Source organism: Bos javanicus, chromosome 2 (genome assembly GCF_032452875.1).
Source record: "Bos javanicus breed banteng chromosome 2, ARS-OSU_banteng_1.0, whole genome shotgun sequence".
Taxonomy (NCBI): Eukaryota; Metazoa; Chordata; class Mammalia; order Artiodactyla; family Bovidae; genus Bos; species Bos javanicus.
This window is the reverse complement of record NC_083869.1, coordinates 104,211,367-104,237,003: the sequence shown is the minus strand read 5'-3', so window position 1 is coordinate 104,237,003 and position 25,637 is coordinate 104,211,367. Positions and strand designations below refer to the sequence as shown.

At 38.6% G+C, this 25,637-nt stretch overlaps 1 protein-coding gene across 1 annotated transcript in view; it reads left to right on the top strand.

Moving 5' to 3' along the window:
- The window catches only part of PECR (peroxisomal trans-2-enoyl-CoA reductase), a 48,249-nt gene that overhangs the window by 8,660 nt on the left and 13,952 nt on the right, over window positions 1-25,637 (top strand). Inside the window, exons 2-6 of the mRNA XM_061384247.1 lie at window positions 255-388; window positions 2,358-2,523; window positions 10,171-10,252; window positions 16,668-16,764; window positions 19,799-19,909. Of these exons, the coding sequence (XP_061240231.1) occupies window positions 255-388; window positions 2,358-2,523; window positions 10,171-10,252; window positions 16,668-16,764; window positions 19,799-19,909 (590 nt within the window). The remainder of the gene's footprint in view (window positions 1-254; window positions 389-2,357; window positions 2,524-10,170; window positions 10,253-16,667; window positions 16,765-19,798; window positions 19,910-25,637) is intronic.

Genomic DNA, 25,637 nt, shown 5'->3' with positions numbered 1-25,637 from the left:
TTTCCTGTGTTCACTGTCACTGTCCTGTGCCCCCTGATACCCAATGCCTGGAAATCCTTGTTGCATAATTTGTTCAGTGTTTTAGTTATTCTAGTTGTTCTGTTTGAATTAGGATCAGTTCAGTTCCTATTACCATAACAGACGTTCTCATTCATATTTCTGTTCATATTTTCTAAACATTTTTGCTTTTGGAATGTAGACAATTAATGAAAATATATCAATATTTACTTGTTCTTTGACTGTTGTCTCCTCAGGATGTAATGTGGTCATTGCGTCCCGTAAGTTTGATAGGTTAAAATCTGCTGCAGATGAACTGAATGCCAGTCTGTCTCCTACGGTCCAGGCTCAAGTTACTCCCATAAAATGTAACATCCGTAATGAAGAGGAGGTAAAGCTAATCTCTCTTTTTTTTTTTAATTGAAATACAGTTGATTTACAATGTCATGTTTAATTTTTGCTGTATAGCAAAGTGACTCAGTTATATATATGTGTGTGTGTGTGTGTGTCCTTTTTCATATTCTTTTCCATTATGGTTCATCACAGGATATTGAATATAGTTTCGTATGCTATATAGTGGGACCTTGTTGTTTATCCATCCTTTATATAATGCCTTGTGTCTGCTATTCCCACACTCCCAATTCTTCCCTCCTCCTTGGCAACCACAAATGTGTTCTGTGTATCTGTGAGTCTGTTTTTGTCTTGTAGACATGTTGACTTGTGTCATGTTTTAGATTCCACATATAAGTGAGGTCATATAGTATTTGTTTTTCTTATTTCACATAGTATGGTATTTTCAAGGTCCATCCATCTTGCTGAGTTCTGAGTTCACTCGCTCAGTCCTGTCCGACTCTTTGCAACCCATGAACTGCAGCACACCAGGCCTCCCTGTCCATCACCAACTCCCAGAGTCCACCCAAACCTATGTCCACTGTGTTGGTGATGCCATCCAACCATCTCATCCTCTGTTGTCCCCTTATCCTCCCGCCCTCAATCTTTCCCAATATCAGGGTCTTTTCAAATGAGTCAGCTTTCGGCATCAGGTGGCCAAAGCATTAGAGTTTCAGCTTCAGCATCAGTCCCTCCAATGAACACCCAGGACTGATCTCCTTTAGGATGGACTGGTTGGATCTCCTTGCAGTTCAAGGGACTCTCAAGAGTCTTGTCCAACACCACAGTTCAAAAGCATCCATTCTTTGGCGCTCAGCAAGTAGCCTCAGGAGAAAGAGAGGAAGGGAAGACATGGAGGGAAGCTAAGCAAGAACAGTTTAGTCTGGAGGCTACCTTTCATGCCTTCTGCCCTTTAACTCATTTTGTAATGTCTATTTCATCACTCTCCAATATTCTGAGTTAGTTGTTTACAGATTCAGTTCAGTTCAGTTCAGTCGCTCAGTTGTGTCCGACTCTGCGACCCTGTGAACTGCAGCACACCAGGCCTCCCTGTCCATCACCAACTTCCGGAGTCCACCCAAACCCATGTCCATTGAGTCAGTGATGCCATCCAACCATCTCATCGTCTGTTGTCCCCTTCTCCTCCTGCCCTCAATCTTTCCCAGCATCAGGGTCTTTTCAAATGAGTCAGCTCTTCGCATCAGGTGGCCAAAGTATTGGAGTTTCAGCTTCAACATGAGTCCTTCCAATGAACACCCAGGATATTATATATATTTACAGTTTACAGATTATTGGATGAGTGATCCAAATCCTTGGATAAATCTTGTCATCAAAATTCTAAATTTAGCATTATGATCTATGGGTATTGAAGCATATTGATATGAAGCATATTGAAGCATATGGGTATTTAGCATATTGATCTGTGGGTGACACAGGGTTTTCAGGTTTATTTATTGTGACTACATCTTCATTTATTGTGGTTCTCAGAGTTACTATTCACTGTGAGATATTGTAAGCTCTGCTACTCTCCTAAAGCACATGATAAAGTCCAAGTAGCAAGTTAGTTATTAACCAGTTCACTCTTAAAATTTTATTTGTTTGCTGGAGTATAATTGATGTACAATATTACATAGGTTGCAGGTGTATAATATAGTGATTCATAATTTTTAAAGGTGATACTCCATTTATAGTTACCATAAAATATTTGCTATATTCCCCATGTTATATAATATATTAATTTAACTTATATTATACCTAACAGGCTGTAGCTCTTAATCTCCTACCCCTACATTGTTGCTCCCTGCTTCCCTCTTGACGCTGCTAACCACTGGTTTATGCTCTGTCTCTATGAATCTGCTTCTTTTGTTGTTGTTATATTCACTAGTTTGTTGTACTTTTTAGATTCTACATATAAATGCTGTCATACAGTATTTGTCTATAACTAGTTCACTTTTACTGTTTTTCTTTAGGTAAATAATTTGGTCAAATCCACCTTAGATATTTACGGTAAGATCAATTTCTTAGTAAACAACGGAGGAGGCCAGTTCTTCTCTCCTGCTGAAAAAATCAGTTCAAAGGGGTGGAATGCTGTGATTGAAACCAACCTGACGGGCACCTTCTATATGTGCAAAGCAGGCAAGTGTGATCAATAATCCAAAAAGTCAAAGTGTATTTATGTTAAGATCATAGGGCACCTGAAAGAGAAATTGTGAGGGGCTCAGAACACTGAGTCCCTCACAACACTTATTGTCATCAACACTTATTGCCCTAATTTAACTTATATACAATATAGCCATGTAAATTGCTACATTTCTGGAGAGTAATTTGGCAGTATTTTAAAAATATGAATTTGCTTGATCTGTTGATTTTATTTCTAGGAAGTTATGTAAAAATGATTAAGAATTTGTACAAAGATATAGCTACAAAGTGCTTCATTAAATTAAGGAAAACTCCATACTTACTTTGTTTTTAAGAAATGAATCTGTTAAATCTATTGTAAGGACCTATTAATTCTGTGAAACCTTCAAGGAGAATACCAGAGTCTACATTTTTTCTGACTAATAATTAACTAGCACACATGCATAGTTTTTGGATTAAAGGTTATCTTTCATAGGTGGTAATACTCAACCCTGAAATTGGGTAACTGAAGAGTTTCCTTACAAGCTATTCAGGACATTTCTATGCTACAAAATGTGAAATGAGTATAATTCTGACCCACAGGGTCTTTACCCCAACATTGATTAGGCTTTATATTCTTAACATTTCTAAGTCAAAGGTCTTGAAGACATTTTCAGGCTTTATCTAACTGGTAATACAGAGTTCTGTATTAATTGTGACAACAGGATTGACTACTGAAGTGTAGAGATCCAGAAAAATATAGGAGCTTGAATAAGATAGTTAATTTCTCCCTCACATAAAAATTCAAGGTGTATAGTCCAGGGATAGTATGGTAGTTTCATAATCCTTAGGGAATAGGACTTTGTTCTTGTTTACAGTCTTTAACATGTCCATTCCCTAGTCCAGAATGGCTGCTTCAGTTCCTGCCATCATAACTGCATTCTAGACAGCAGGAATTCAGAGAAGTGTAAAATTCATTCTTTTTAACAGCATTGTCTGGAAGTAGCACCATTACATTTACTGACATTCATCATCAACTCAAACTCAGTTAAATGATTATGCCTACCTATAAGTGATACTGGGAAATAGAATCTTTAGCTGTGTGCCTAAGTACAAATTCAATTTCTTGTAAGAAGAGGAAAATGAGTGCTAGGAGACAGGTTTTAGTCTCTGACTCAGCCTTCATAGTTCAGTGCTTTGACATCTTCCAGCACTCAAGTCAGCAATCTCTTACAAACCATCAGTTCCATTAAATAGAACTTTGCAGAGTCTAGATTCAGTTATGATTTTTATTAGCCAGAATTGAATTAAAGAATCCAAGGCCTATAGTTTTTATTTTGTTTTTACTTTAAACAATGGGACTTAGCTTTTGGTTTTGACAGCAAGGAATATGGGACATATATTTTTCTATACCAGAATAATAATAGTGAAAAACTGAAAACCATTTAAATATTTTAAAGTAAAATATTAGTTGAGTGAAGTTTATACATCTATAGGATAAAGTACTATGCAACCACTAAAAATGTAGGTACAAAAGTCTACTTCTCAGTATGAAAAGATATTCCTAGATATCACTGAGTGAAAAAAAAGGTTTAAAACACTCTATCCAGTGTGATCACATTTCTGCAAAAAACAGTATATATTTATTATATGGCTATATATAAATAGAGATAATTCTAAAAGAGTTTCTAATAAAACATTGACATCTCTGGGAGGTAAAATTACATATTATTTTCATCTTTTTCTTTTTGCTTCTCTGCTTTTTCTAATTTTTCTAAATTGAATGTGTATTGTTTATGTAATTAAAATGATTTAAGTCATGACTGCCCTGAAGTTTCAGCTTCTTCAGCTTGTACTCTTTGACACCATATGCGGCTGTTAAAGAATTGTGTAAAGATCCACGTTTAAATTTCTGGTGAATTTAGACTTTTTTATAACCTTTAATTATTCATTTTACTAATGTAGAAATTTTTTTCTCTCCATTTGTTTTTGGAAAAATTTTGAATATATGAAAAAGCTAAAGAAATAATAATGCAATGAACTCTTCTAAGGCATACCTTGTTTTATTATGTTTTGTTTTATTGCCCATCAAGCAAATCTGTCAGCAATGTTTTTCTAACAGCTTTTGCTTACTTTGGGTCTCTGTGTCGTATTTTGGTAGTTAGCACAATATTTCAAACTTTTTCATTATTATATTTGTTATGATGATTTGTGATCAGTGATTTTTGATGATACTATTGCAAAAAGATTATGACTTGCTGAAGGCTCAGGTGATGGTTAGCATTTTTTAGTGATAAAATATTTTTTAAATTAAGGTACTTTTTTTTTAGACATAATGCTGTTGTACATTTAATAGACTATAGTATAGTGTAAACATAACTTTTATATGCACTGGGAAAGAAAAAAAATTTGTGTGATTCACTTTATTGCAATATTGCATTGTTGTGATGGTCTGGAACTGAACTTACTGTATCTCTGCTCCCTGTCTGTATACCTTTCATTTAGGTTCACCAAGTGCTAACATTTTGCTGTATTTGCATTCTCTAATCTCTGTGTCTTTCCCCCTCTCATCCTCGCTCCCTTTCTATCTCCCCTCAACACCCCACACCCTTTTCACAAATAATTTAAAAGTGAATTGCATACATCATCACACTTTGACTTACATTTTTAAAGAATAAAGAAATGTTGTCTATGCAACTGCAATACCATTATCACACCAAAGGAAATATACAGTAATTCAGTAAGATCAATTATCACATAATCATATTGGAATTTCCCTTAAAATCTAGTAGTGTTGGCGATATTATTCGGAGACTTATGGTGTGTCCTGTGGGCTAAAGCGAGTAAATCAGTTTAGTTCAGTCGCTCAGTCGTGCCTGACTCTTTGCGACCCCATGGACTGCAGCATGCCAGGCCTCCATGTCTCTGTAAATAAGTTATTTTAGTGCAATTGAGAACCAAGATTTTTGGCATTGGCAAAAGGAGAAGTGAATGTAGACAGATGAGGCTGAATAAAAACCCCTATAGTCCAGAATTTAATTAGAAACATTAGCATGGACTCAAGATATATTTTTTCTTTAAAATAAAATATGTATTCCCTGGCTTTGTCCCCTGAAAAGAAACAGCTATTAATTCAGTGACAGTGTGTTCTCCTAGCATCCTTTATGTGATCTCTGAATGTTACTTCCAGTTAAAAGGAACTGGGATTCCTTAGTGAAACAGCTTATTACAGGTCTGGGGGAGCAAATGTGCACGATAAGCCTAGAATATTTTGTTCCAACAGAAATCTAGGAAGCTATACTGATATGTTACTGAATCAAACTTGGGTCTGCTCGCCTGCATGTGGTGAAGCCAGTCAACTGAACTTTGGGTTGCCGTGAAGGAAAGTATGGGGAGAGTGAGCAGCTTATGCTCAAAAGATGTGAACTCCCTAATAGCTTTCAGGGAAGGGTTTTGTTTTTTTTCCCCATAACTTATTTTACTTTTGGCTGTCCTGGGTCTTGTTGCTGCTCTCACTTTTCTGTAGTGTAGAGAGCGGGGCCTACTCTAGTTGCAGTGGGAAGGCTTATTGCAGTGGCTTCTCTTGGTATAGAGCACAGGCTCTAGGGCAGGCGAGCTTCAGCAGTTGAGGCTCCTGGGCTCTAGCGCACAGGCCCAGTAGTTGTGGCGTACCAGCTTTAGTTGCTCTGCAGCCTGTGGGATCTTCCCAGATGGGAGATGGAACCCATGTGTCCTTCGTTGGCATGCAGATTCTGTACCACTGAGCCACCAGGGAAGCCCCAAGGGAAAGTTTTTAACGTCAGTGTTAGGGAGGGAGCTGCAGGGCAGGTGATCAGCTCGTGTACAATTTTCAGCTTGGTTGGCGTCCAGGTGAAGTTTTGAGCATCACTGATCTTTTGGTTTCAACTGGTCTAGCTTATGCGTGCTTGCAGTCAGCAGTTTTCATCTGGTGAGGGTCTTCCTGTAAAAACAACTTAGGAATGTGTGTCAAGCCTTTATCTGTATCTTTCAGGGACTCTGCTATGTGTCTGATTTATAAGTTTTTACCAGTTTCCCAGCCCAACACCTATTCTTTATTTCTACATCTTCACACTTCCTAATTATTAATTCTTTTTTAAAAAAATATTTGTTTATTTATTTATTTGGCTGCATTGGGTCTTAGTTGTGGCAAGTAGGATCTTTTAGTTGCAGCATGTGAAATCTAGTTCCCTGACCAGGGATCGAACCCAGGCCCCTTGCATTGGGAGCATGGAGTCTTAGCCACTGGACCAGTTACTCAGTCATGTCCAACTCTTTGCCACCCATGGACTGTAGCTCACCAGGCTCCTCTGTCCATGGAATTCTCCAGACAAGAATACTGGAGTGGGTTGCCATTCCCTTCTCCAGGGGATCTTCCCAACCCAGGGATCGAACCAGGGTCTCTTGCATTGTAGGCAAATTCTTTACCATCTGAGCCACCAGGGTATGAAAAAATTGTCTTAGATTTAAAAAATATTGTATTTTATGTTTTCTTGTGGTTTTACCTCCTTTTTTCTGTCATAACACGATTTAGTGAGAATTCACTAGAAAGCATTAAATAGTAGTGGATAGAAAAGCTTGCTTTTGCTCAAGCTTTTAATAGAAATAGGTATTGAATTGTTCTCTGGTCTTTCCATTCTAAAAACTGGACGTCCACTGAAGTGAGTCCTGATGTACATCTCTAACATTGCCTTGATTTGTGTGAATAGAAAGTTTGCCTAAATTTCAAATTGCCTTCAAAAAGGATAAAATATTTACAAATAAAGTTAGCAAAATAGTATAAGGTTTATATGCTAACAACTGCAAAACATTGCTGAGAGAAACGAGAGAAGATGTAGATAAATGGAAAGACATTCTGTGTTTATGAATTGAAAGACTTAATATTTTTAAGATGGTAGTTCTTTCCAAATTGATCTGTAGGTTCAATGCAGTCCTTATCAATCCTTTTGCAAAAATGGACAAACTGATCCTAGAATATATATGGACATGCAAAGGACTCAAAATAGCCAAAGCAATTTTACAAAAGAAGAAATACTTCTTGATTTCAAAACTGTTTATTGACTTTAAGATGAGACAGTATAACACTGGCATAAGAATAGATGTATAGATCAATGAAACAGAACTGAGAATCCAGAAGTAAATCCTAATATTTATGATCAATTGATTTTCATCAGACGTGCCGAGGCAGTTCTCTGGGGAAATGAGAGTCTCATCAACAAACAGTGCCGGTAAAGCTGGATATCCACATGCAAAAGAGTCTTACCTCACATAATAAATAAAAGTTAACTGAAAGTCCAAAATTAGGATCATGGACCTAAACGCAGGAAATAAAATTATAAAACTTAGAAGCAAGTAAGGGAAAAAATCTTTATGACTTTGGGTTAGGCAGAATCCTAAGATACCCACTAAAAATACATCAATTAAATAAAAAATTGTAATTGGACTTAATCAAAATTAAACATTTGTGCTTCAAATGACACTAATAAGAAAATGAAAAAATAAACCACAGATTGGAAAGAACGTTTTACAAATCACATATCTGATAACAGACTTATATCCAGAATATACAAAAAGTCTTATAAAAGCAACCCAAATTTAAAAAAAGGCAAAAGATTTGAATAGATGGGTCACCAAATAAGATATACAAATGGTGAATAAGCACATGAGAAGACTCTTAACACCATTTAAGTCATTAAAAAAATGCAAATCAAAGTCTCAGTAAGATACCACACTATACCCATTAGAATGGCTTTAACCAAAAAGCCAGATAATTTTGTGGAGAAACTGGAACCCTCCTGCATTTCTGATGAGACTGTAAAATGGTGAAAACACTTTGGAAAATAGTTAAGCAGTTTCTTAAAAAGTTAAGCATAGATTTAACATGTATGTGTGTTTGTTAGTCGCTCAGTTGTGTCAGACTATTTGCGACCCCATGCACTGTAGCCCACCAGGCTCCTCTGTCAATGGAATTTTCCAGGCACGAATACTGGTTGTTACTGTTCAGTTGCTCAGTTGTGTCCAACTCTTCGCGACCTCATGGACTGCAGCACGCCAGGTTTCCCTCTCCTTCACCATCCACCAGAGCTTGCTCAAACTCATGTCCGTTGAGTCGGTGATGCCATCCACCATCTCATCCTCTGTGGTCCCCTTCTCCTCCTGCCTTCTATCTTTCCCAGCATCAGGGTCTTTTTCTAATGAGTCAGCTCTTTGCATCAGGTGGCCAAATTACTGGAGCTTCAGTTTCAGCATCAGTCCCTCCAATGAATATTCAGGATTAATTTCCTTTAGGATGGACTCGTTTGATCTCCTTGCAGTCCAAGGGACTCTCAAGAGTCTTCTCCAGTACCATGGTTCAAAACCATCAATTCTTCAGTGCCTCAATAAAAATTTTTTTAAAAAGAAAATATAAATTAGAATTTAAAAAATATCATATAAGCCGCAAGCTGGAATGGTATCAGGTAAGAGTCAAGCACTATTTAATAGGGCTTCCCTTGTGCCTCAGCTGTTAAAGAATCTGCCTGCAATGTGGGAGACCTGGGTTCCCATCCCTGGGTTCGGAAGATCTCATGGAGAAGGGAAAGGTTACCCACTCCAGTATTCTGGCCTGGGGAATTCCATGGACTGTATAGTCCATGGGGTCACAAAGAGTCGAACACAACTGAGCCACTTTCACTTTCTTTTCACTTCAATGCTCAGCCTTCTCTATGGTCCAGCTCTCACATCCATACATGACTACAGGAAAAACCATAGCTTTGACTATATGGACCTTTGTCAGCAAAGTAATGTCTCTGCTTTTTAATATGCTGTTTAGGTTTGTTATTGCTTTTCTTCCAAGGAGCAAGTGTCTTTTAATTTCATGGCTGCAGTCACCATCTGCAGTGATTTTGGAGCCCAGGAATACTGGAATGGGTAGCTATTTACTTCTCCAGGGGATCTTCTGACCCAGGGATTGAACCAGGGTCTCCTGCATTGCAGGTAGATTTTTTACCATCTGAGCTACCAGGTCATATGCAGATTTAGCATATGACACAGCAGTTCCACTTGTCGGTAGCTCCCTACTAGAAGCAAATACATATGTCCACACAAAGACTTGTATTCATAATCATCCAAAAGTGGAAACTGTCCAGTTGTTCATCAGTTGGTGAATGGGTAAATAAAATATGGAATGTACACACAATAGAATACTATTTAGCTCAATACTAAATAGAAAGTAACATTTTTATTTTCATGTGTTACAGTATGGATGAACCTCCCCAAAACTATTCTGAGTTAAAGAAGGCAGGCACAAATGACCAAATAAATGAAATATTCAGAAAGGGCAAATCTATAGAAAGAGAATGTAGATGAACGTTTGCCTGGGGATGGGTTGGACTGCAAATGGTCACAAAGGGACTTTTTGGAGTGACAGAAATATTTGAAAACTGGATTGTGGTGATATGTATTTGTTAAAAACCATTAAGTCATACACAGAAAATGGATGAATTTTATGTTATCTATATGTGCTGTCAAAGTAAATTATACCTCAATATTTTTATAAAAAAATATAAATTAGAATTTTAAAAATATCGTATAAGCAGCAAGCTGGAACACGGTATCAGGGAAGAGTCAGGACACTATTTAATAGGATTGTCTTTCTGTCTCCTGCAGTTTACAACTCCTGGATGAAAGAACATGGAGGATCTATTGTCAATATCACTGTACTGACTAAAAATGGATTTCCAGGAGCTGTGTAAGCACTTACATTTTTTTCTTCCTATGTCTTTGGGTTTGTCCGTTGAGTAGCTGGGGAGTAGGTTAGAGCAGTTTTCTTAAATAGAGATTGTTAATCCCTATAATGCATTGGGACTCCAGTACTTAAAATTCCCTTTATTGAACTTGGAAACGTACTTCTAAAACATTACCATTCATATTAGGGTTACCCAATTTTCCAAGGAAATAAAAACAGTAATAGGCCCAGTTAAATAATTTTTTTTTTATCAGTATGTCCCAAATATCTCATGGAGCATTCTTGTTGTTTTTGTCTGTTTTGGCCACACAGTGCGCTTTCGGGTTTTTAATTCTCTCACCAGGGATAGAACCCATGCCCTCCTGCAGTGGAAGGGTGGAGTCCTAACCACTGGACTGCCAGGGAATTTCCACATGGGGCATGCTTATGCTAAAAATGATTTGTTGTCTCCTGTAAAAATTCGCATTTAACTGAATGTCTTGTATTTTATCTGGCAGTCCTAATCCAGATGTAACTAAATGTATCTGGAGACATCTTTCTGGTTAAAATGAGGAAATGAAACCAATCTATGATAATTTAGTTTTGAGCATTATGGCTATACCTATCCAGATTTAAATAGAACTGCTAGTAAATTATTGTTCCATAATAGAATTTGACCTATTTGACTCTTATTCTGATTTTAATAAATTTTTATTTTGGAAACTGATTTAAAAAAATTTTTTTAACTTTTTTATTTTATATTGGTTTATAGTTGGTTAACATTTTTTTTTTAAAGAAAGTAAATGAACAGCCTGCTGGCGTAGTAGATTCTTTCATAATAGCTAAAAGGCTACTCAAAACAAAAAGTTGAAAAACATACCAGGAAGCTACTTGACCAAGTTTAATAGTTAAAGAGTATGATTAAAAAAAAAAATGGGTTACGCTGATTCCTTTTGTATCTTGTAAGCTCTGATTCTTTCCATTTTTTAAATTAAAATTTTATAAAAAACTTTCCAACACAGAATTTCTGTTTTTGTGGAGTAGACCTATCTTAGTATTAAATTATGCATGCTAGTTTAAACAAACAACTATATAATGTAGAAAGTCAAGTCCTCCATACTCTTTCATCCCAGAAATAACCTGTTAAGTAAGGTGGTGATCTTAATCCCTTTACAATTAGTAAGTAATTGATACGGCAATAATTTGGTACTCTGTTAATATTGTTTGCCACCATGATTTTAGCAACCATTGTTGACCCTTTTGTGAATCACTCATTACACTGGGGCTGTGAAAATGTGGGTTTTTCTGATTTCATAGTTGCTTCTGTGCTTTTTAGTTGATGGTACAGTGCTTAGTTAGTCATGTACGACTCTTTGCAACCCCATGGACTGTATCCCACCAGGCTCCTCTGTTCGTGGGATTCTCTAGGCAAGAATACTGGAGTGCATTTCCTTCTCCAGGGAATCTTTCCAACTTAGGGATTGAACCTAGGTCTCCTGCATTACAGGCAGATTCTTTAGATGATACTCTTTTGTAGAAAGACTTTTATTAACATTACAACCATCACTTCTTTAATATATGTTATTATTATTATTAAATTTTTTAGTATACCACTATGAAGTCACAGACTTCTTTTCAAATTGATTATTTCAAAAACACACATTGTCTCAAATTTAATAGAAATTTGTGTTGTTTCTATATTTTGCTATTACAGATAATTCTGCAATGAATAACATTATAAATATTTCTTTCGTATTTGCAGAGGTATATCTTTAGGGTGGGCTTTCCAAGTGGTGCTAGTTGTAAAGAGCCCATCTGCAGATGCAGGAGACATAAGAGATAAGGGTTCCATCCTTGGGTCAGGAAGATCCCCTGGAGAAGGGCATGACAACCCACTCCAATATTCTTACCTGGAGAATCCCATGAACAGAGAAGCCTGCTGGGCTACAGTCCATAGAGTTGCAGAGAGTCGGACATGACTGAAGTGATTTAGCAACAGCAGCAGCAGCATCTTCAGGGTACATCCCCAAAGTTGGATTGCTGGGTGGAGGGTAAAGGCATCCTGTTAGGCATTTGCAAGTTTCTTTGCTTTTTGCTGTCCCATCAGCAATGAACGAGAGTGCCTGTTCCTCAGAGCCTCACGAAAAATGTGTCTTGTCAATTTCTGGACAACTCTGATGGGCAAGATATAGTATCTCAGTGGATCATCTATTCATTTGTTAAAAGGCTACCTGAGTATCTCTTGTTTGTGTGTTTGAATTGCATTGTTGTTTTCACACATGTTTCTCTGGTTCTGATCATTTCCTGACATTTTCAGTATCATCTAAGAGTAGTCCAATTTCCACTGCAATCTATGCAAAGGAGCTTAGACTGACCGGCTGATCTTTTGGGTCATTGTCAATAATTACAAGGGCAAGAGACAGGCTTGGTATCTCTCATGGAGAGAGAATTCATGGCCCAAATACCTATCAATGAATGAATGAATAAACAAATTACGGTTTAGCTATATAATGTATTCCTCAGAAATGAAAAGTGAACTATTGATTCATGCAGCAATGTGGATAAATCCGAAAATAATATTCTGAGTGAAAGAAGCCAGATGGAAAAGATCATGTATGTATGATTTCATTTATATGTTTTAAGTTTTAGAAGGATTTAAAAGTTTTGTTAGTGCTAGATTCACTGAGAGGTGGATGTTATTCTACCTCCTATTCATAAATGATAGGAAGGAAATGAAGCGGTGTGATAGCCTTTCAGGTGGTTTATCACTCATAATCTCCTCCTGCACAGATTGGTAGACATTTTAAATCACATCTGATACAGAAATAAGGCCTTAGTATTTCAGAAACTGTTCTCGGTGAAAGAATGGCTATGAGGCTTGTTATTCAGATGGTGAAATGAAATCTCACAGAACTTGTAGTCCAGATAAATGCCCTTCCCTTCCTTCTCTCTGGGCTTTTGCTTTAAAAGAAGAGTGGCTGGAACAAAGCCCATACAGCACGGTCACCAACCTGCAGCTGAATTGTCCGCCATCTGTTCTGTTTTGATGGGGGTCACTTTCCCTTCCTGGAAAGGGTGTTTTTATAAACCCTGTGGTCCATTCAGGTGTCTCACCCACCTGGAACTCCCAGCAATGCCAGCCAGAATCAAATCCTTCAGAACACAGGACTGCTGGTGATATTGCCAAAATCTTACTTTCCTATGCCCATTGAAGCTGAAGAAAAAAATACAGAGAGTTTAGAGGAACTAGAAAGGTGGCTTTAATCCTCACCCAGTGGAGGGGCGAACACAGTAGGCTTGTGCCTCAAGAGCTGTGCCCCTGCCTTCCTAGAGGAATCTGGAGGATTATATAGATGAGGGCTAGCAGTCAGGGATTGGAGATGAGGAATAAAGGTATAAGGATCTTGTATTCTTCTTCCTCTTGCACTGATTCAAAAACAGTCATAGGTTGGTTCAGATAGCCCAATAATTGGGTCTGGCAGTCCAGTAGCCTGGTGGTTGGATCCACTGTCTTTTATGAACTGTACTCCGGCCCTCTTTCTATAATGCAAAAGAGAAAAATCACAAGGGGTGGTTTGCCAAGAGACTTCTGTACAGGTGGCACCAAATTCAGGATGTAATTAACACAGAGTTAAAGGACAGTAGGTGCAGAATGTAGTCCATGCAGAGTTAGGGGGCAGAACAGGTTAGGAACAGTTAAAGTAAAAACGAGGAATAACCGGATCTGCTCACTGTTCTCTCCATCTTCTTTGTTCTCAGGAAAGGAAAGAAAAACTCACTTTTTCTTTGCCCCCCTTTTCACTGCAACACTGGATAAGCAGTAAATCTCTCTGGATAAACTCTCTGCTTTTTCTTCACAAATGTTACCTTTTTTTTTTTTTCAATCCCCAGAAACAAACAGATTAGGATGTGCTGTTTCAAAGATCCAGAGTAACTTTCAATTTCTGTGTAATTTTCTTCAGTGCCAAATACTGCAGAGGCAGGGCATATCCTTTCTTCCTTATGGAACGAACAGAGAGCTGGGGCCTTCAGGTTGTCATACCTGGCGTAGGTGGTCTCACCATCCAGCAGCAGTTTCCCTTCTGACATCACACTCTTCTCTGCCAGCCTCTTCAGTAGATCTTTGAGTGTGGAGATGTAGTCTGAAGATGCTATAGTGGTTGCACTGAGTCTGTATTAAATGTCCTTCTCTTCATCAGCTAACCTTGAGAGAACTATGCAGGGGAGGAAAAATAATTTTCCCTGTGCCCTTCTGAGCTCTTAGCTGAGACCCCTGTAATAAAAGACAGATGAGCAAGAGAAAAACAAAAAGAAGTTGATTTCACATGTGTACCTCATGTATACATGGGAGATACCTAGGGAAAAATAAGTGACTGCCTGTTGGGGCTTTGAATTTAGGATTAAACACTGTCTTAGTAGGGAATGGGCTTCCCTGATCTTTCAGTTGGTAAAGAATCCACCTGTAATGCAGGAGACCCTGGTTCGATTCCTGAGTTGGGAAGATCCACTGGAGAAGGGAGAGGCTACCCACTCCAGTATTCTTGGGCTTCCTTCATGGCTCAGCTGGTAAAGAATCTGCCTGCAATACGGAGACCTGTGTTCAGTCCCTTGGTTGGGAAGAGCCCCTGGAGAAGGGAAAGGCTACCCACTCCAGTATTCTGGCCTAAAGAATTCCATGGACTGTATAGTCCATGGGGTTGCCAAGAATCAGACATGACTGACTTTCATTTTCACTTAATAGGGAATGGGGAGAGGGGTTATAGGCCTCTTGGGGTGGGGAGTAGATGATCTTTAGGAAAGATGGATGGGCCTTTTGAAGAATAGATGGGAGATATGATAGTTGGTGACGATGTTTGTTCGGATGTGGTGTTGACCTCTAGTCTCCCACCCGTGACAACAGTCAGCCTCCCCTGGTTGAAGAGACTCCCAGGGAAGGGATTTATGACACTCAGTTCCATTTGGCCAATAAGGGGAGTTCAGAGAAAGCCTCTCTCTGAGAAAGCCTCTCTCTGCATCTGCTGTTTTTCAAGGGACCCCAGCTGAAAATGATCGCTCCACCAGGGCAGCAGCATACTTCGGGGGGCGTATTCCGCCACCCTTCACCCGCCTCTTGCTCACATTCTGCAGACTGCTTCCCATGCTGAAATTCAGAAAGTACTTTCTGTCTCTGGTCTTCCACCTGCTTCTTTCTCTCGAGAGGCGTGTGGGGGGTTGAGGGCTGTTCGAGAGTCTGGACTTCATGTGGTGGCCCTGGTGGTCAGGGGATGAGGACAAGGGGAGAAGCACCTCTAGGTCCTCCTCACAGAAGAGGGCCCGGACTTGACTGTGCGTCCTGCAGACGCTCATCTGTTCTGTTCCCGCCTCTTGCTTCCGGTGGTGTAAAGCAACGCATTAACCCTGTGACCCTGCCCAGCTGGGAGGTACTCCAGAAGGGCCCCTCCTAGCATTGGTGTCAAGCAAGGAAACCCGTCGTGTGAATCCCCCCGGGATGGGTGGATGTAGTGTGACACAGGTGTTGGCTGCATTTGATGATGATGAGGTTGCTCAGGTAACTCTGGCAGATGGGAGCAGTTGGCTTCTGCCTGGAGTCCTGCTAGGGCTCTGCAGCCGACACTGGGGTGGGAGTGGGCTTTCATCAGGAAATTGGGGCTCTAGAGGTAATCTCTAGTAAGGAGTGGTTACATGCTTGGAAATTCTAAACCATGGTATGTCTCTACCTTTTGCACCATATGGGTGCAGACCAAAATATTTTGAACCTCTTCCCTGGAAATATCTTAACATTTATTTAAATTTTGGTATGTCTAGAAGTTCTTTTGATATTATTTCTAGCCTGACATATGAATTTCATATACCTTATTACCTAAAATTGATTTAAAGAATAACCACACTTGTAACCCTCCAAATTACCAGTTTACTTATTTTCTTTCATAATTAAAAGTTCCTCAAAATATTCCTGTTTTGCACATGGTGATTTGGGGGGAACTTGTGTGGGCCTTGGGGCTTCCCAGGTGGCGCAATGGTAAAATCCACCTGCCAGTGCAGGAGATGCAAGAGACGCAGGTTCATTCCCTGGGTTGGGATGATCCCCTGGAGTAGGAAATGGCAACCCACTCCAGTAGTGTTGCCTGGAAAATTCCCTGGACAGAGGAGCCTGGAGGACTACAGTCCATGGGATCTCAAAAGAGTTGCACATGACGGAACCTGCATGCAAACAGGAAGATGTGGGCCTTGACTTATGTGAGATTTGTTTGACGAGCAGATAGCTATGGTTTCACTTTAATATTGAAGGACCTGGTTCTCTTTTATGGCTCAGACAGGGACTCATAATAAGAATCTTCTTGCGGGACTCTGACAGGTCACTGGTAAACCTATCAGTTTAGGTAATATGAGACATGGTCAATAGAAGCTGATGGTGATGTTTGTATTTTGTCTTTTAAAGGCATAGCGGAGCTGCCAGAGAAGGTGTTTACAACCTCACCAAGTCCTTAGCTTTGGAATGGGCCAGCAGTGGAGTAAGGATCAATAGTGTTGCCCCTGTACGTAAATGTTCAATATGAAAGCTCTTGACAAATTGTGCTTTTCTGATTTCATTTGTGTTGTTCATAGAGGTATTTGTTAATATGCATGTGTACTAGAAAAGATTGGCTTTTAAAAATAGATAAAATCAGAAAGAAGTATGCTTTGATTTACAACCAGATTGTCAAGAAGGTTAAATTAAGTCAGTGATTCTCAATCCTGGCTGTATATGAGAATTATCTGTGAAATAGTTACAAAATAGTGATATATAAGCTTGAAATGCTGGGCTGGATGAAGCACAAGCTAGAATCAAGATTGCCGGGAGAAAAATCAATAACTTCAGATGTGCGGATGACACCACCCTTATGGCAGAAAGCGAAGAAAAACTAGAGAGCCTCTTGATGAAAGTGAAAGAGGACAGTGAAAAAGTTGACTTAAAACTCAACATTCAGAAAACTAAGATCATGGCATCCGGTCCCATCACTTCATGGCAAACAGATGGGGAAACAATGGAAACAGTGTCAGACTTTATTTTTCTGGGCTCCAAAATCACTGCAATGGTGACTGCAGCCATGAAATTAAAAGACACTTACTCCTTGGAAGGAAAGTTATGACCAACCTAGACAGCATATTGAAAAGCAGAGACATTACTTTGCCAACAAAGGTCCGTCTAGTCAAGGCTATGGTTTTTCCAGTGGTCATGTATGGACGTGAGAGTTGGACTACAAAGAAAACTGAGTGCCGAAGAATTGATGCTTTTGAACTGTGGTGTTGGAGAAGACTCTTGAGAGTCCCTTGGACTGCAAGGAGATCTAATCAGTCCATCCTAAAGGAGATCAGTCCTGGGTGTTCATTGGAGGGACTGATGTTGAAGCTGAAACTCCAGTACTTTGGCCACCTGATGCGAAGAGCTGACTCATTGGAAAAGACCCTGATGCTGGGAAAAATTGAAGGCGGGAGGAGAAGGGCACAACAGAGGATGAGATGGTTGGATGGCATCACCGACTCAATTGACATGAATTTGAGTAAACTCCAGGAGTTGGTGATGGACAGGGAGGCCTGGCGTGTTGCAGTCCATGGGGTTGCAAACGGTCAGACACGACTGAGCGACTGAACTGAACTGAACTGAACTGAACCCAACTATGGAAACCAGGTATTGGTGTTTTTAAAAGCTGGTTCACTTTCTCAGTGAAGGAAATTCAGATTCAGTGAAGGTTGAGAATCACTGCTTTAAGGAATGAATTTTCCTAGATTAACTTGTTGTTTCTTGGTATGTCATTAATTCTTTATTAGGAGAGAGAGAAACTTCAAGTCAAAGTTCTAGGAAGGGATTTCCAGTTGAAGGTCAACTGAAAGTCAAGGGAAAACTTCTCTGAAACATAATGTAAACAATAGGGGAAAAAATTACCATATGTTCAGCTTCAGAAACTGTCACATTATGTTGGGCTTCCCTGATAGTTCAGTTGGTAAAGAATCCACCTGCAATGTGGAAGACCTGGGTTCGATTCCTGGGTTGGGAAGATCCCCTGGAGAAGAGAAAGGCTACCCACTCCAGTATTCTGGCCTGGAGAATTGCATGGACTGTATAGTCCATCGGGTCACAAAGAGTCAGACGTGACTGAGCGACTTTCGCGTTCATAAGACATAACCTATGCAATGAAGATCCTGCATTCTTTAGCTAAGACCCAACGCAGCCAAAATAAATGAATAGGTTTTTTCTTTTAAAGACAGAACTTTAAGCTTCCTTGGTCCTTTTATGTCGACCACATAATCCAAGAGGGATAATAAATGAGACTTTGCACATATCCTGCAAAACTCAGCTCAAATTCACTTCTCTGTGATGATTCCTGGTCATTGCTAAGAGAGTCATCATCCCCTAGTCTGGGGGTATTACCTGTGGATCTATTAATATCTATATAGTTACAGATTATATATATATATGTAGATAATATCTATAGATATTGTTATCTATGCTACTCAGTGGAAACTAAAGCATGAGCTGATTTGTGGATGTTAGAGAGATCTTATCTTTAACAAATGCAGGTTCCTAGCCAGAAGCTTCACATCCTTTTAATCCTTTGGGGTTGACATTACCTTTTCTACCTATTCTTAAATATTTATAGGACAGATTGGATAGATTTCCATTCTGAATGTTGATTCTTTGGAATGTTGGTCTCCACATATGCATTTCTGGACAACCTTTAATGATGTGTTGATGCTGTAACCATAATACTAAAGTCACATTTGTCCTCCAGAGATGTTTTGGGGTTTAATGTCTAAAGCTTAATACCTCTGGAAGATTCCATCCTCTTTAAATGAAAGCCTGAGAAGTTGTTTAATCAGAAACCAGTATATCACCCCAGTATTGTTTGGAGTAATTAATACTGCCAAGTTTCTTCCTCACATTCTCATCCCTCCTGTCTTCTCCTCTCCTTTGAATAATCTGTTGTAGTTATGAGCCAATAACAAGCAGCTTTATCCTGTGTTAAACAGCTTTTGAGTAATTTTTTTTTTTATAAACCATTGAAAGCTACTAAAAGTTGAATAAAATAATTCTTAAACAAAATTTTAATTTATTTATATTGGATTCAAATTTTTTGTTTGTGATTTCTTTCCAGATAAAAAGCCATGAAAATATTGTATTTTCTAAGTCCTACTTAACCATAGGCCAGTTTTCCATCGTAAAACATAGAAGCCTTAGTGGAAGACAAAATAGACTATCCTGTTCCATTGTCCCCAGTTAAGGGCTTCTCTGATATGTTCATATGATTATGCTTTCAGAAGCCAAGTCTTTTATGAAAACATCCCAAGCTTGGCTGGTTATTAGGGGAGGGGAAGTCACAAAATGAGCATTCAGATTATCCTTTTTTAGTAGAGGTTGACTGTATTTCTTTGACCATACTGAGAAAAATTAACATTACAAATGTGAACTTAAACCGGTATTAAACTTAAACCACTTAATTGTTAGTGTTGGATGACAGACTGCCTTGTTGTCTTTCCAATTAAAATTTAATTTTATGTACTTTGTTTTTTCCTGTTTTATTTTAAACATAGGGAACCATTTATTCCGAGACTGCTTTTAGCAACTATGATTATTTGACAAAAGACCTGCTTAACAAGTACATTCAAAAGATCCCAGCTAAAAGATTTGGATTTCCTGAGGAGGTAATGTGTATTTCTAACATTGATGAATTACTTTGTTTTATACTTTGGAGATTTGTAACATTTTAGTGTCCTTTTCACATAGTCTGATTGGTTAATAGAGAAGATTGCTCCCATGCCCTCAAACTATGTTCCCTGTGCTTTCTGGCTGCCAGGAATACTGCGCTCGTGGTGCCTTGAATACTCACAGCAGTATTTATTTATTTATTCAGGAATGAATGCAGTGTCGGTTAAGAGCAGCATGTTTTTATTGTTTCATTGCACTTTTCAGCTCTTTTCAGTTGTTTTATAGTACACAGAATCTCAGATATGCAGATGACACCACCCTTATGGCAGAAAGTGAAGAGGAACTAAAAGTCTCTTGATGAAAGTGAAAGAGGAGAGTGAAAAAGTTGGCTTAAAGCTCAGCATTCAGAAAACGAAGATCATGGCTTCTGGTCCCATCATTTCATGGGAAATAGATGGGGAAACAGTGTCAGACTTTATTTTTTGGGCTCCAGAATCACTGCAGATGGTGACTGTAGCCATGAAATTAAAAGATGCTTACTCCTTGGAAGGAAAGTTATGACCAACCTAGATAGCATATTCAAAAGCAGAGATATTACTTTGCCAACAAAGGTCCGTCTAGTCAAGGCTATGGTTTTTCCAGTAGTCATGTATGAATGTGAGAGTTGGACTGTAAAGAAAGCTAAGTGCTGAAGAACTGATGCTTTTGAACTGTGGTGTTGGAGAAGACTCTTGAGAGTCCCTTGGACTGCAAGGAGATCCAACCAGTCCATCCTAAAGGAGATCAGTCCTGAGTATTCATTGGAAGGACTGATGTTGAAGCTGAAACTCCAATACTTTGGCCACCTGATGTGAAGAGCTGACTCATTTGAAAAGACCCTGATGCTGGGGGGGATTGAAGGTGGGAGGAGAAGGGGACCACAGAGGATGAGATGGTTGGATGGCATCACCGACTCAATGGACGTGAGTTTGGGTAAACTCAGGGAGTTGGTGATGGACAGGGAGGCCTGGCGTGCTGTGGTCCATGGGGTCACAAAGAGTCGGACAAGAGTGAGTGACTGAACTGAACACAGAATCTAAGCAAGTCAGACAGTTATGACAAAATGAAGTTCCGTACCTGATTTCTGTAAGGTGACCAGTTTTAAGTCTGTAAAAATCAACAGCTTTCTTAAATGCCAGCAAGATCAGTCTTAAAATATAATTTTTTAAAAAAGAGATATATTTCACAATAATAAGAATAAAAACTAAAAGAACCCAAAGTGAACTTAACTCTAAACGAAAAAAAGTTTATTACTGAAGAACAGAAAAAAAAAGACCAAAATAAATAGAGACATGCCATATTCCTCAATGGAGAGACTCAATTTTACTAAAATGAAGTTTCCCTAAATCACACATACACATTTAATATATCTTTGGAATTAATACATTGATTCTAAAGTTTTCCCTAGAAAAATATTTATGCCAAAATGCCCAAAAGGTTTTGAATAAGAATAATGAGGGGATTTGACCTTCCTGCTGTCAAAACAGACTATAGGGCTTCCCTGGTGGCTCAGTGGTAAAGAATCTGTCTGCCAACGCGGGAGACACGTATTCGATCTCTAGTCCAGGATAATCCCACATGCTACAAGTAGTTAAACCCATGTACCACAACTGCTGAGTCTGTGCTCTAGAGCCCAGGAGCCACAACTACTGAAGCCCATATGCCTTAGAGCCCTGTGCTGTGCAACAAGAGAAGTCACTGCAGTGAGAAGCCTGCTCACCATAGCTGGAGGGTGGCCCCTGTTTGCCACAACTAGAGAAAAACCCGCACAGCAGTGAAGACCCAGCATGGCCAAAAAGAAATAAAATTATTTAACCACCCCCTCAAAACGCATACTATAAAGCTACAGTTGTTTCCTACATTTGGGGCTGGTACTGGAAGAGATTAAAAGTGGTGGGATAGAATGGACTGTCATATCAGTACTGTACACACACACACAGTTTCTAGGATAAAAGTAACATTTCAAATCTACAAGGAAAGAGTATTCAGCAAAAGTCTTACAGCAGTTGGCTGTTCATTTAAAAATAAATTAGACTCACCCATCTCATATCACATACCAAATAATTTTCAGATATATTAAAAAGCTAAGTATAAAAGCAATGCCATAGAACTCTAAGAGAAAAATGTGTTCTAATTCCTAGAGCTAGCTTTCATTATCAGTTTGATGTATATCTTTCCAGAAATTTACTGTGTATGCTTAAAGATATTTCTATTTACTGACTTTTTTTTTTAGAAAAATGGGATTCTATTGTATGTTTTTCTGCAACTTGCTATGGCTGTAGCATTAGACCCTGTTGCTGCACATTGAGATTTTATTAATTTTTTTATATTGTAATAATTCTGCAGTGAACATTCTTGACTATAGTCATGAACTCTTATGTGGAGGGTAGCTTTCTAGAAGTAGAATTCCTGAACTAAAATAGACTTGCATATTAAATTTTAGAAGATACTGTTAAATCCAACATTTGATGAGCTATTTTGAGCAAGGTGCCAGATTTTTATTTGGAAAACTGAGAGTGATTTTGAAAGAATTTTAATCAAGGGATTTATCTGATTAAGCTTTTATTTTGGAGAGAACCCTCCTTATGTTTTCTGAACAATTATATATTGTCTATATGCTGTGCTGTGCTTAGTCATTCGGTCGTGTTCAACTCTGAGACCCCATGGACTATAGCCCACCAGGATCCTGTGTCCATAGTCTATAGTTACTGTATTAAAATTTGACATTGAGAAATTCAAGAAATATTTATGAATTCATTTAAAATAATCTTAATAAAATCATGGATGTTAGAGTTGGACCATAAAGAAGGCTGAGTGCCAAAGAATTGATACTTTTGAACTGTGGTGTTGGAGAAGACTCTTAAGAGTCCCTTGGGCTGCAAGGAGATCAACCAGTCCATCCTAAAGGAAATCAATCCCGAATATTCGTTGGAGGGATTGATGCTGAAGCTGAAGCTCCAGTACTTTGGCCACCTGATGCAAAGAGCCAACTCATTAGAAAAGACCCTGATTCTGGGAAAGATTGAAGGTGGGAGGAGAAGGGGATGACAGAAGATGAGATGGTTGGATGGCATTACCGACTCAATTGATGTAAGTTTGAGCAAGCTCTGAAAAATGGTGAAGGACAGGGAAGCCTGACATGCTGCAGTCCATGGGGTTCCAAAGAGTTGGATACGACTGAGGAGTTGAACAACAAATAAAGGCATTTAATACTATAATATTTTTAATGAAAAATAGCTGCATTTTAAAATACGAAAATGAACAATTTTTGCTTTGTTTTACATGTTTTACACAGTTCTTTAATGTATGGCTTAATAGAAAACAGCTGGACTCTCACATCTGCTTCTGCTTTCAGTCTGTTACAATATGTTGTTTTGGTAAAGCATGCAAAGAAAATCTGGCTTCATGCCAGTTAAAAGGAGGAGTATTTTAGCAGTCTTTTTGAGTAACAGTGGACATTCTTCTTTAATATTCAACAAGTGACAGTTTCTTTTTTTTTCCTATTGCTCTGTATTTTATGTATTAAATGACCTGCCCCATTACAATGTATTGGTACATACATGGTGCTTCCAAGGTGGCACTAGCGGTAAAGAACCTCCCTGCCAGTGCAGGAGACATAAGAGATGCAGGTTCTATCCCTGGGTCAGGAAGATCCCCTGGAGGAGGGCATGGCAACCCACTCTAGTATCCTTGCCTGGAAAATCCCATGGACAGAGTTTTCTGGTGAACTACATATAGTCCATAGGGTCACCAAGAGTCCAACACGACTTAGCACACACAGTACACACTTGATGTTTGTACTGACGATACATTCTGTATATACTCATATCATTTTCTTCATGCGTGAGGACAAAGTATAACTATTACATAATTAAATCGTTTACTTCATGCATGAGGACCAAGTATGACTGTTACATAATTACGTAGAACGAAATGTTATTTGTACAAACTGCATTAAGTCGTATCAACTCTAGTCTCCATACTTATCACAACCAATGACTTTCCTTAATCCCAAGTTTTGAGAAACCCACAGCTCATCCATAAACATGCCTCTCTTCTTGCTTTGGGCCCATAGCTTGTGGTGGGTTCTAGACCTGAACTGTATCTGACATCTAGTTCTTACTTTTAAAAATATTTCTGTTTACTGACATTTTTACAAAAATGATATTCTACTGTATGTTCTTTTCTGCAACTTGCTAAGGATGTAGCATAGTATATTTAATTAGACCCTGTTGTTGCACATTGGGATTTTATGTGTATTTTTATATAAATATATCTTTATGTTTCATAAATATAAATTTGTATTTCATAAAATCTCCCAGTTTTTCCTCACTAAACAAGACATCTTGTTGGACTAATGACTGATCAGCTCATGTGCATACATAACTATGGTGTCATACATTTGAATTTTTAAAAATCTGTGGGCAACTCTGGCCATCTGAGGTCTTAGCACAGTCAAACAACAGGTAGTTTAGCCTATACAGAGTATTGTTTTCCAGGGTCAACAACAGTAAGGTATAAGTCAGTGCTTAAAATGCATAAGAAAATTGACCTCAAAGTATAAAAATATTTAATATCCAATCTTAACAAATGGCAGTTTCTTAAAGATTAATTGCAATGTGGAATCTGAAGCCATTCAGTGAACTTCTGTATTCCATTATTAAAATTCCTTAGTATTCCTTGCACTTTTACTGAGTCTTTCATGCATAGATGACTTTGTAACATCAGACGTTGGTCTTTTGGAAAATATTGATTCACTGAGTTATAGACATCTTCTGAATGTTGATACACAGTTCATGGTACAATACCAGATTCACATTTATGAATGTCACCACTGATCTCTTCCAAAAACTCTTTGGGTATTGGGAAACTGTCAAGGTCATGGTGACATGTATTGATGCAACTTTTCCAAAGTTCTAGTTTTCACTTGAAAGCTCAAATCTTGTCATTGACAACAAATGCTGTCAGTTGTTTCAGCTGCCTGGAGTGGCGCTCTCACTTGGTTCATTTTTGGAAGAATGTCTGCCAGATACCCAAGTGTGAATAATGTAGTTTGTTAGTCATTCTCTCAAGCAGAAAACAAACCGAAAAAATGTTCTGTGAAAAAAATGATTAGTTTGGTTTGCAGCTCAAGGACATGTTCTTTTCCTCGAAACAGGCTTTATACTGCTATATATAGCACAAGAGCTGAAGGTGTAATTCCCACTTCATCACACAGGATATTAAAAAGATGTGTACCCAGTAGTCAAGATTAATATGATTAATAATTTTAGTGCTCATCAAGGACATTTGAAAGTGAAGCAGACTCTCCCCGCCCACTCCCAGGAGTACTTGCTGGTGAAAAATATTGTGACTGTTAGTACGATGCTTCATGTTTGTTTTCCTGCCATGACTTGTGCTGAGGGTCCAGGCATTTTTCCCATCATTACTTTGGCACCATTAGTACAAATGTCAACACAGTGAAAAAGACAGATAAGGACTCAGTATTGTCATAGAACAGTTGTGACTTCACAGATCCCCTGGAAAGATCTTAGGTATGCCCAGGGTTTTGCCAACCATACTGTGCTAATTGGGAAGGTGAGATGATGGGTTGCAATAAGTTGCAAGATAAGGAGAGAGTTTCAGTCTCTGTCTCATAGGGTCCTAGCATTTCCAGGTCAAGTTTTCAAGATCCTCTGGTGGCCC